Genomic DNA, 11,575 nt, shown 5'->3' with positions numbered 1-11,575 from the left:
AAGGGATGGACACTGGGAGGAGGTAACTATGGGGAGGAAGTGGGAGGGGAGCTGCTGCATTGTAAATTTTGGTCAATGACATGAGACAAAATATATGTGAACTGCTGTATGAAAAGTGAATTTTCTCTGTAAATCTTCCCCCAAAAAAAAAAAAAAAAAAAAAAAAACCTCACATCTACATGTCACCACAGTAGGACAAACAGACAGACAAGTTTGTCTTGCTGTTGGAGACCTCTCGTATCACCCTCACCTGTGTCCCTGTGGCTAACTGTACCTCTGTCTGACTTCCTGGCTTTTAATCCCCTTTCTCCTGCTCTTCTGGCCTGCTGCTTTGGGTGTCCCTGTGTTGTCCCTGGGGCTGACTGCTCCTCTATCCAGGTTCCTGCCTTTTATCCCCTTTCTCCTGCTCTTCCGGCATGCTACTCTGGGCGGGTCTGAGTTTCCTCTCCTCACCTAATCCCTTCAGCTGATTGCTCTTCTCTCTGGTACATTTATCCAGTGCTAAATTAGGTTTGAAAATCTGGAAATAAATGTGTTAACTACTAACAAGCTGTTCTCTTTCCTGTAGTTACCCTGAGATAGACAGGGAAGATTTAAATTTCATATTGATTAGAAACCAATCAATTTTATCACAGGGAAAATTTTAAATGCTAAATCTTATATGTGTACCTAACAGAAGGAATTGTATTCTTTATTAAACATGTATGGTCAATACCTCTATCTTTCTTATTTGAATACGAAGTTAACCTCCATGCAATGGATATACAAAGTTAAATATCAAGAAATTTTTGTTTATTAAATAGTCTTATTAGCAATAAAATTCACCCTTTCTCTAGTGGTCCCTTTTGAGGCCCAGCTGTGTAATCAGTCAAGATTTTTGTCTTAAAAGAATAGGCAACTCTAAAGTTTATGTTTCTCTTGATTTCTACAAACTCAAATATGAATTTAAAAAATGACATATTAAGGAAAGGAGCCACTGACTTGAATTCTCCAGAAGCAAGGGGAAAAAATGTCTTTTGCTAAAACTTTACTTTTGCTCATGGAGAATGTGCCAGTATTTTAAATTGTTGGATAATTCCTTGGGAACATAAAGGATAACATGTTAGCAAACCTTGTATGCATGTCACAGTGAAAAATGCAAGACACTAAAAACAGCTTTCTGAATTGGAAGCCTGATGTCATCAATATGTTATTTTGCTCTCTGCCAGGTTAACAGAATTTATTACAGCAATTAATGCAAAACATATGTGCTGAAATGCCCACATGAAAATTATAATTGTCCTAAACTTAATTTGCTACTTTAAAACTTTATTTTGGCTACCTTTTCTCAAAGGTTTCACTAAAGTAAAGTATAGGTGTTTTTATTAAAGAGGTGATAAATTCCCACAATTTATTTTCTCTACTTACATAAAGTAATTACAAATTATTTTTAAAATGGGGAATAATTGCTATAGGCCTAAAATAGAATTTTCAGACTAGTTCTACTCCCCACCCCATTACTGACCTGACAACCTCAATAGTTAATTCACACTTCCTTTTCAATATATAAAACCCTGAATTATCATATTCATATTCTGTTGAGAATTGCCTCACAATTTCTGCGTGTGAAATTCTTGAGAAAATCTAATTTAGAGGGTGAGGAAAGGAGGGTATGGGTGTGAGGAAAGAAAAATAAGTAGAAATGTTTTTTGGGAAAAAAAAAAAGGCGTCACAGAAATGTTTTTTTATTCCTCTGCCCACATCAAATTGCCTTGAAACTGCAGTCTCAGATCCATGTAGCTTAATCGTAGCTTATGATAGTAAAGAGTTTGCACTTTTAAAGTACTCTTACCTATGTGGTTTCCTTCAGTTTTCACCTCAATAATTTATTTATAAATTCATCTTGCAAAATCACAAGACAAATTAATAGTTACTGGATTAAGGTTGAGACACTAGTGCTTTTCCCGAATACAAGGATGCCTACCTAATTTCACAGGGATTTGGATGCAGAGGGGAAAAAAAAAATGGGGTTAAAGTCAAAAGATGAGAGAGGATTTGGCTCAGTTACTATTTTATTATTAGTTTGCTCAGGTTCTTCAGCGTTGCAATGGGAGATATCATAATACCTATTTTACAGGGCGCCTATAATGATTAAATTAGGTCGATGAACACAGTGAAATACTGTGCAACTATCATGTCAATGTTAGGCTCCACAACGCTGAGGATGTATGTATTCAGTCTTGGAATCCAGTGAATTGAACAATTCTATCTTAATGATAACCACGGAATTTCTACCAGTCACAGAAACTTTAGCATCATCTTACTAACCTACCTGGATAGCATCTTCTAGAACTCCTCTCTTGCCATTTACACATAAGCCTTCCTCCACCTCCAAAATAAAGCAAGATGCCAGGTCTTTCTCCAGCAGAGTGGCTGGTTTGGAACAACTGATCTTTCGGTGAATATCCAAGTGCTTAACTAATTAAGTGGTGACAATTAGATACAGGGCTTAAGGGAAAAGAAGAGAAAAAAAAAAAAAGAGGAAAAACAGACTTTTGATTACGAACCAGATGAAGTTTATGGAGCATTCCCTCGCCTTTCATTAGGCATTGCAAAAGGTGGCTTTAGTGCACTTTAAAGAAAACTGAAATAAAGAGTTCTCTAGTCTAGCGGCTGAAGAAAAGGCCGACCAAAAGATCAGCAAATCGCAAAAGGTTCGAGATTTAGGGCTTAAGAGGCTGACTACGGTTAGCAGAACTGGGCGTCCCGGGCGGTTCCTGCGCCTCCCCAACTCTACAGGGAGTTGTGGGAGGCCGAATGACCTGCCTCCCTTTCTCCTTTCGTTCTGGTGGGTTTGTGAGCCAGGCAAGGAGATCACGCCACCTGGTAGGCCAAACTGAAAAGGCTGGCTGAGGAGAACAGGCTTGCTGCTGTGGGGGAGCGGAGGAGTGCGGGGAGGGAAACAGATCTCCTGACAAGGTTGATTGTCCAGGTTAGTACCCGCCCGGGCGATCCGATCCTCAGCTCTCTGAGTGGCGCGGACCCACAGGTAAGGGGCTGCTAGGTGGCAGGAGGGGAAGACGCGCTCACCCGGCGCCCGCAGTGCGGCGGCAGCAGGCAGAGGGCGCACGTTTGCCTGTCGCTAGCCCCAAGCCTTCCCCCAGCTCCCATTTCCGCCTAACTTTTCGCACTCGCGCTCGCCTTGCTCCGGCCTTCTGCCCTCGGCTGAAAGCTCCCAAGACTGTCCCGCCGAAAATAAATCGGAAACAGCAGGGTACCTCCTCTCGGACAGGTTCCCGCTCCCGCTCAGCCCCTACCCCGGGGAGACGCGGCGAAAACGCGCTTTGGCTACCTGGCGCGGAGAGACTCGCGCACAAAGAACTCAAAGGCCCACGGACGGGGCTGGAGTCTAGGCTCCCAGAAGAGAGTTGAGTTTTTATTGATTTTTAATCTGATACAGGTGGGAAAGTAACAAATGTTGGGAGATTCCATTTTATACCTAGTATTACTGAGCCGTCTCCTAGCGGAGAATAGTTTGTGGTTCAGACGGCTTAATGGTGGGTGTGGTGGTAGAGAGGAGCCCTTGCTCATCCCTCTTTGCCACATCACAGAGTCACTACCAGTAAAACACGGCTTCGTGCTAAAATGTTTCAGGGTAAATATATGAAATTTAATCACTATTGTATATCAAATGTTGGGGGTGTAACGCGAAGGAAAAGAAGCGCCGTCATCTCCTCCTGTGATCACCCATGTCCTTGGCTAAGATTATTCTCAGCAGTTTGTTTGTATAGTGCTTCCACTTGTATTCCCCTTCCTACTTCGCCTGCTATTCTGACTTCACCATGTTGTTTTGGATTATGTGGATTTTCACCCTTTGCTTTGACTGAAGCAGCAGGACTTAATACAGAAAATGAAAAGTGGGGGGAGGGGGAGCCCACTTTTAGGACTTCCAGTTTATTAACATCACTCCAAATTTGAGGCTTCATTTCCTGCACTGGTTTTAATCCATCCATCCTTCACATGCATTTGCCCAAGTACCTCAAAGCAGAAGCCTTCTTTGGTTTACACCCTTCAAACTTCCCTGAAGAAAATATATTCTTCTAGGGGGAAAAAAAAAAAAAAATCAAAGTGTGTAAAATCGAGAGGAGAAACAAGTAAGCGCAATCCTTTTATTTTTAAGTGTTCAGGACAGATTTAATAAAAAATTGATTACCAAGATATTTTAAGTGATAAACATCTTTATTACAAAACAAGATTTATATATATATTAACCTTGGTTTTAAATCCTTTGTACTTCTCTATCTTTACATGTTTCTGTTCAACATTTCATTATATTTTCACTTGTAAAGATTTTTTTTTCTTTGTGATGGACAACACTTTTTAATTTCAAATCAAGCTGGTAGGATGAAAAAAACTAAAGCTTGCTAATATGTGTTTGCCTGGAGATAGCCTCCAAGATCTACCTGATAGCAGGCAGTTGGTGACAGATGTAGAGAGAGAAATTATGGGGCCCACCTATATCCCCAGATTAGAAGTGTTTTCTGAGATTGATTAATTTGTAGGTTTAGAATACTTTACATTTTATAAATGTCACTACCCTCAAAAGTTGCTAAACTGGCATAATCTAAGGTATTCAAATTGTTTGAAAAGTAAGTTTCTAATCCAAGACTTTGGTATACCTGGCTGAATCATATAATCAATGTTCCACACCACCAGTCAACCCTTTATTTGAACAATCTGTGGAAAGCTACTTGTGCATTTGGTAAAAGCCCTGCTTTGACCCTCCCTAGTGATAAAATCCAGATCTCCAAAAACAGAACCAAAAAAGGGACACCTGCATCTGTTCTTCTAAATCTTTCATCAGACAGGAATTATAAGAAAAAGGTTTCTTAAATATTTTTAAAGGAAAAATGTGCATATTAAATAACAAAGTGGAGAATCTTGACAGAAAATGACTTGTAAAACTCAGTGGTCTTCTAAGAAGTACATATTTCCCCTTGTATCTAGTATGCCAAACAAAATCAGTGGAATATGACTAAAATCAAAGGTAGTCCACATGACAGATTTCTTGGTAAGTAAATGTCCATAAGAACTTATCAAGTTTTGATGATTTGTGGAAAGTTTTATTAGTATATTTTTTGAAGATTTTATAACTTGGAAATGTAACTCTCAAGGATACTTTGTGCTGTTTCCATTTGCACTGAAGTTAGTAAATCAAATACACTGTGGAAATATGTTTTGCCTTTAAAAATCCTTTGCATATGTAACTGATTATTTGAAATTTTAAAATTGCATATATTTTATTTCAGAAATATTCTAAAATTTCTAAAACATTTTTAACATTTAAGGATCTATACAAAGAAAAACTGTGAGAGATTATTAAAAGTGATAGTACCTCTAAGGACACACCAAAATTTGAATTTTAAAATGTTAGTTATCTATAAACAAAGAATCTTATTAAATCCATTCCTTAAAAATATGTTACTTAAAAGTCAAGGTGAAATCTACTAAATTTTTTAAAGTGCAAGGAACAAACTATAATTAAATCCAAGTATTCAAAAAAAAAAAAATCTCCACAAGAAACTTCTTTAAACCCACTTATCAATGTTACCTTTGAGTTCTAATTGTGTACAACATTTAAATTTTTTATATTAGTTTTACATTCTCCCAATTTCAAGCATTCCATGGAAAAGGCAACTTTATATAAAATATAACCATTATCAAACACATGGAATGACATTTTATTATATGTAGTTTGCCTTTTATAGTTCCAGTCACTTCTGAGTTATGTCAGTCCAGTTGACTTTTTTACCTTAAAATAGCCAGAATATTATTACATCAGCTGTACATTAATAAACAAAGCGTATAAAATTGAAAATGTTGATAGTTTTAATGAAGATAGTTCCTAGTTATGAATGTATTACTATTGCTAAGTAATATAGTATTTATAAGGTTTTGAATTGATTATTTATGACAAAAACTGGAATGGTATGATGTGTGAATAAAAGTAGGATGACTGGGTATCAAAATGGAAATTTTCCTCAGTTGAATTACTACTATCAACAGTAGTATTTAGGAAGGTATAGATTCAGAATGAATTAAATTAATGATAGATTTTGAGAGGTTACAAGAAGTTTCTTTCCGGCACCATCAAAATATTATCCTAGCAATTCAGGTCGTCAGTAAAAGCTTAAACAAATTTGCTGATAATCCTGTTAATGACCTAGGTCAAGTGTTAACTGTTGTGGGTTATAAAATAGTGAAATTAAGGTTTCTCCTACCCAGGGTAAATAGCCCAGTTATAACTGATTGAGGATTGGGGGGTGGGGGGTAGGGTTGAGCTATTAGGGAAGCTATTAAATTACAAAAATGTAAAATGCATTCAATTATTTAGTCTAGCATGAACAAATGCTATTAAAAGCAAATGTAGACCCTCTTTCAAAAAGAAAACACCTATAAAGATGATATGATAGTGTAGTTCTCTATTAATATTTCAAGCACAGTATATTCTTACCATGAGGTTAAATGTTTATATATGGAAACTGATGCCAGCTCATAGTAAATTTTTATTAAAAAAAGGAAAAATCCATTATTTAGATGCTGATTGTCTCCAATATTTACCTAATGCTCAAAAGTGTTCATCTGTAAGTTTTACTTTTAAGCTTCAGAACAGTCAAATAGTCTCCTCTAGACTTAGGAGGCTTATGTACAGAAAAATCATTTCACAGAAATGGTATCCCATCCACATCAAAAACAGTCTTCAAAAATAAGTAATGGATAAAATATAGATTTTATTTTTAATAACTTTTGGTTTGAAATATCTGATATTCATTAGAAGAGCTCTATGGTTAATGCTTATCCAATTTATGAATACTTTTAGATAAAAAAATGATTTAATGTATTTTGTACTGATTAAGGGCAGTGCATTCTTCCTCAGACTGCTTCAACCGTAGAACTGTATTCAAAGAGAGTACTATATCCAGTCCCAAAAGAGCTTGAACTAACAGTTGATACTTCACTTTATCTTTAGCGTTACCCTCTTTCCAAACATTTCTATTTACCATTCTCAGAGTCCATGTAGGATGAAAACAGGGAAAAAAAATACATGAACTTTTCTAATAATATAGCAATCATATTTTCCCATGACAAGTGTTAATTTTTCATCGGAAAGCTTTTCTTGATGTTCTTGCCAAAGAAGATTGATAAGATTTTAATAAAGTTTCATTCAGGTTTATAAAGTTTCTCTTTAGTACAATTCTTCTTTTCAGTTATAACTGAAATTATGAATGCCTAATGTCATTGTGGAGGCCAGTGACAGAACGTTTCACTAGGAATCATTTTTCTTCAAAGCATTAGAACATTATTTGTATTAAGAAAAATTCAGAATAAACTGTTGCTAAGTTATTTTTTTCTGTCATGGACCCATGGCATTTTAATATTTATACATGATTATCAAATCACAGTTCTTTAAAAGTACATAATGCCACATTTATTAACAATTAATTCAATGGCCTGGCTTTGTTTTCTTTTTGTTCCATCATGCCTAACTTTATAATAGATTGCAGAATATATTGTAGTACATTTTTCTATCATGTTGAGAAAAAATATGAGTACAGTATTTTAAATGTAACCAAGAATTTTGCTTTCATTTTAAAAAAAATGAAAAAGCTATTTTAATGTATATAATTTTATTATTACTTCCTCCAGAACACATGAATTTTCAGAAGTATTGTTCTCTATTCTAATTACTTTGTGAGAAGAATTGCATGGAAACCTTGGCACTTATTTGGAATTTTCACATCGCATGTTGTGTTCAGCTCAACTACTAAGAGTCAAGCTATTGGACTGATATTTAAAAACTCACTCAAATATTGTCTAAGTTAAATCATTCTTTTAAAACTGTGTTTCAATTGTTCCTTCATAACCTGAGAAAGGAAAAGAGACGCTACACATAGGACAAGATCTGGGAAGATTGATCCCATGAACAATGTATAGAGAAACTTTTATCCAAGGAAATTAGGGGTTATTATGTTAGTTTTCTAAATATATTAACCTTCCTACACATATATACTGTTAAAGTGTACCTATAGATTTTTATACATTTTGTACCAAAGTATACACCAAGTGTGGCTTAAGAACGATTTACATTTGATTATTCTTGCTTCATTAAACTGATATTCATTAATTTTATGTAGGTGTGAATAAGCTTAAAGAGTCATTTTTTCTTTGCAATTTACTTAAAGGTTATGTTTTCCACAAAAATACTGACTCTCAACTTTATGCATTATTAATTTACTAAAATCCATTATCTCAATAGTTTATAAACATTCCATTTATAAAAATATAATTTATCATATCAATGTGGCAACAATAATATGATTTTTCTAGTTAATAGTTATTGTCAACATTTTAATATCTTCAAAAAGAATAAAAAAGATTTTTAAAACATTGATAAGTTACTCATCATATAAATGGCTAGTCTTGCCTTTCATTCATGAAGAATGATTCGACATTATTTTCAAATAAACACTTTAATTTGGTTTGTTATATATATATAATGTGGGTAAGATGATTTTCTTGATACCTATATTTTGGAATTTTCAATTTCCCAAATAATAATGATACAGAAATATTTAGTGAAATCTGCCAAATTGATAAAGGCAGTCACTAAGGAAAGAAAGAAATTAAACTGCTCTATGAGAAGTGAAAATAGGTCACCAAATATGAAAGACAGTTTTTATACTTAGTGGAAAAGTTTTTAAACATTTTGGGTTTTTATTGTGTATCTATATGTGTTTTAAGTGATATATACATTATATAGCAGTATTACTATATTGACAATATGTATTTTTAGTGATCGATATATAATTTGGCATTTGCACATTAATTTGCTAAATTAACATAAAATGCAAAATATTATTGTTATAATTTCAAAATCAAAGCTTTCCTCCTATATCTTTAAAACAGTCAGTTATTCAGAGAAGTTTGTCTTGAGTTGGTGATTGTATTCACTAGGCATTAGGAATAGATCACAAAAGATATACAGAAATCAGACAACATATCTAAGTATGTAATACACAATTTTATAGGAAATATAGATATCATTAATAATAGGACTGAACTTTAATTCATTGAAAAAGGGCTGAAAGCCCATTAAGAAAAGAAAAATAACCTTACAGCAAGAAGATGCCATTCACTCCATATGGATATTTTTTCTTAATTTGCTATTCATTTATTTACTATACCTACCCAGGAGCTATTTACTATTCATTAAATACAATCTCCTATTTGTATATAAGCCCTTAAACAAAGAGAATCCAACCTAAGCTTATTGTAATTCCTGCAAATATTACTTATGTTAATGTAGCATATGCTGCTCGTTAGAACCTGTACCAGAAAGCAAGCCATCGTCTGGTGGGATGCACTCCACTTCAGTACAACGTTTGCAACATAAACACACACACACACACACACACACACACACACACACACACCCCTCTGCTTCAACAAACTGATTTTCCCTTAGTCCATTCATAAATGTCATGGTCCCAAGGAGAGACAACCTGTCATTACCTTTAAACATTCTAAAGAATCTAGAGAGGAGGGTTGGATTTTCTTTTAAAACTTCTCAGAGTACACATGGTCATAATTAGAAAATAAAATACTGCCTTGGCTATTTGGCAATTAACATACTGGGTTGTAAAAACTGGAGGGCTTCCCCCCCCCCCTTTCTGTTTAAAAATGGCAAACGAGGTAATTGCTTGAATTGGTATCAGATTAAAAACACATTTTAAAGGTTTAGGTAAGCCAAAATCGTCTCATAAAGTATTTTAGAAGATAGCCGAAAACAAAAGCACATCTTTAGTTTACTCTCAGAGCAAACGGCTTTTTTCTGAGGCATCTTAACGACGGGCAAAGGCTTCGGAGAGAACGTGATTTGGAGAGTGTTAGCCCCGCGGGGCAAGGCTGTGTGCCTTGCGGTACCTGGCTTACCTTCATTGGAGGGCTGGAGAGTCAGTTCACCCACGCAGTTGAGAGCAGAGCAGCTGAGAAGGAAGAGGATGGAGAGGTGACAATCCATGTTGCTGGTGCAGAGGGCAGTGAGAGGAGCATATCTCCATGAAGCATGCCACTGATGTGCGAGGGAGCGCTCTGATTGCTGGAGAAGTTACCATGCTCCGCTCGAAGGCTGATGTCAAGTTTGACACTGGAGATAAGGAGGAGTCTGGCTGCCTTTCGGCGAACCTCGCTCAGGGACCTCGCTGGGTCCTAGTGCCGTCGTATGTCAGCGACGAAGGAAACCAGGGCAATCCACCACTCGCAGTTAGAGCTGCAGTAGAGAGCTGCTAAGGAGGAGGGGTGGGAAATGGTGGTGAGTGGTGTCGCCAATGGGATGGGAAATCCATACGCTGTGTTGGGGCAGTGGTAGAGGGTACTGTAGGGGAGAGGAAAAACAACCTGTGTTTATTTGCAATGAAAAGCTGCCCTTTCATTGTTATACTTGCTCTGTAGCTTAATTCCCTAAAGAAAAAAAGAAACTCTGTTAGGAATGTTATACGGAAATGTGAGTGGAAAAGAAATAAATGCTAGGAAAATTTTTGATATTGAGAGAATGAGAGTCTTTAAAAGCAAAACAACTAATAATGGTTGAATAATTTAAAAGGAATAGTAAGATTTTCTCTTTACAGCGTTTAATGTGATCATACCTCCACAAAAGTCCCTTGTGATGCAAAAAGACACTAATACACTCCCAAGACCCTATAGTCGCGGACTCCTCAACTCCAGTGGCTCAGCCCATTTACTTGTTTACTATTTTCATTGACAGACTGTATTTCTTTATACTTTATTATAGTATTAATTTCTGGGTTCTAATAGATCAAAAAGTTTCTCCAGTTCTTGACCAAATGGTATCAGAAGCTTTTACACAGATTTGACCAAATGTTTTCAAGTTCAGTACACATACAGTGCACTTTGGTTTCCCAAACTGGGGAGTAACCACCAGCATCCTAAGGAAGTGAGCAAGCAGAGCCCTAGCTTCTGGTCAGCTTCCATGCTTTGTTCTGTGCTGTGGATATAAGCTAGAATAATACAAATCAAACCTAAATTTCCTCTCAATAAATCACTAACTATTTCTCTACTAGCTAGTTTTTGATTTCTGGGTTCTGTGAGATAAATAATGCATAATTCACAGCTCCTCATTCAACTTTTCAGCAACTTACAAGCTGATAATATTTGAATACTATTGTTTTCAAGTGTTTTCTTTTTAAAAATAATCCCAAATCCAGTGCTTAAAAAGCAATGTCTTGGGGTGGTTCTTACTTACATTACACTGTTGTTTTAAATGCTGGTCTCTCTTCTTTCCAATTCTCTTGTTGAACAATATAATTGCAATCTATTTTAATTAAATAAGAACTATTCCAAATTATGTTAAAAATATTCCCTAGAAAATGATTACTTAAATATTCTCCACACCTATCTATCTCTTCCTATTTTACAAAGGAAAATAAGAATATCACATTCTTTTCATGACTCCAGAAAGTAAACATGGGTTGAGAATTTTAGATGAGTGATCTGTTGTAGAATGCTGGGTACTGCC

General features: G+C 35.7%; 1 protein-coding gene across 1 annotated transcript in view; it reads right to left on the bottom strand.

The window, feature by feature from the left end:
* Positions 1-10,060, bottom strand: part of EPHA3 (EPH receptor A3) — a 615,096-nt gene extending 605,036 nt beyond the window's left edge. The window contains exon 1 of the mRNA XM_007953272.1: positions 9,973-10,060. Within this exon, the coding sequence (XP_007951463.1) occupies positions 9,973-10,060 (88 nt within the window). The remainder of the gene's footprint in view (positions 1-9,972) is intronic.
* Between the last annotated feature and the right edge of the window lie 1,515 nt (positions 10,061-11,575).

Source organism: Orycteropus afer, unplaced genomic scaffold (genome assembly GCF_000298275.1).
Source record: "Orycteropus afer afer isolate SDZICR_OR568_19922 unplaced genomic scaffold, OryAfe1.0 scaffold00383, whole genome shotgun sequence".
Classification (NCBI taxonomy): domain Eukaryota; kingdom Metazoa; phylum Chordata; class Mammalia; order Tubulidentata; family Orycteropodidae; genus Orycteropus; species Orycteropus afer.
This window is presented reverse-complemented; position numbering and strand designations above follow the sequence as displayed.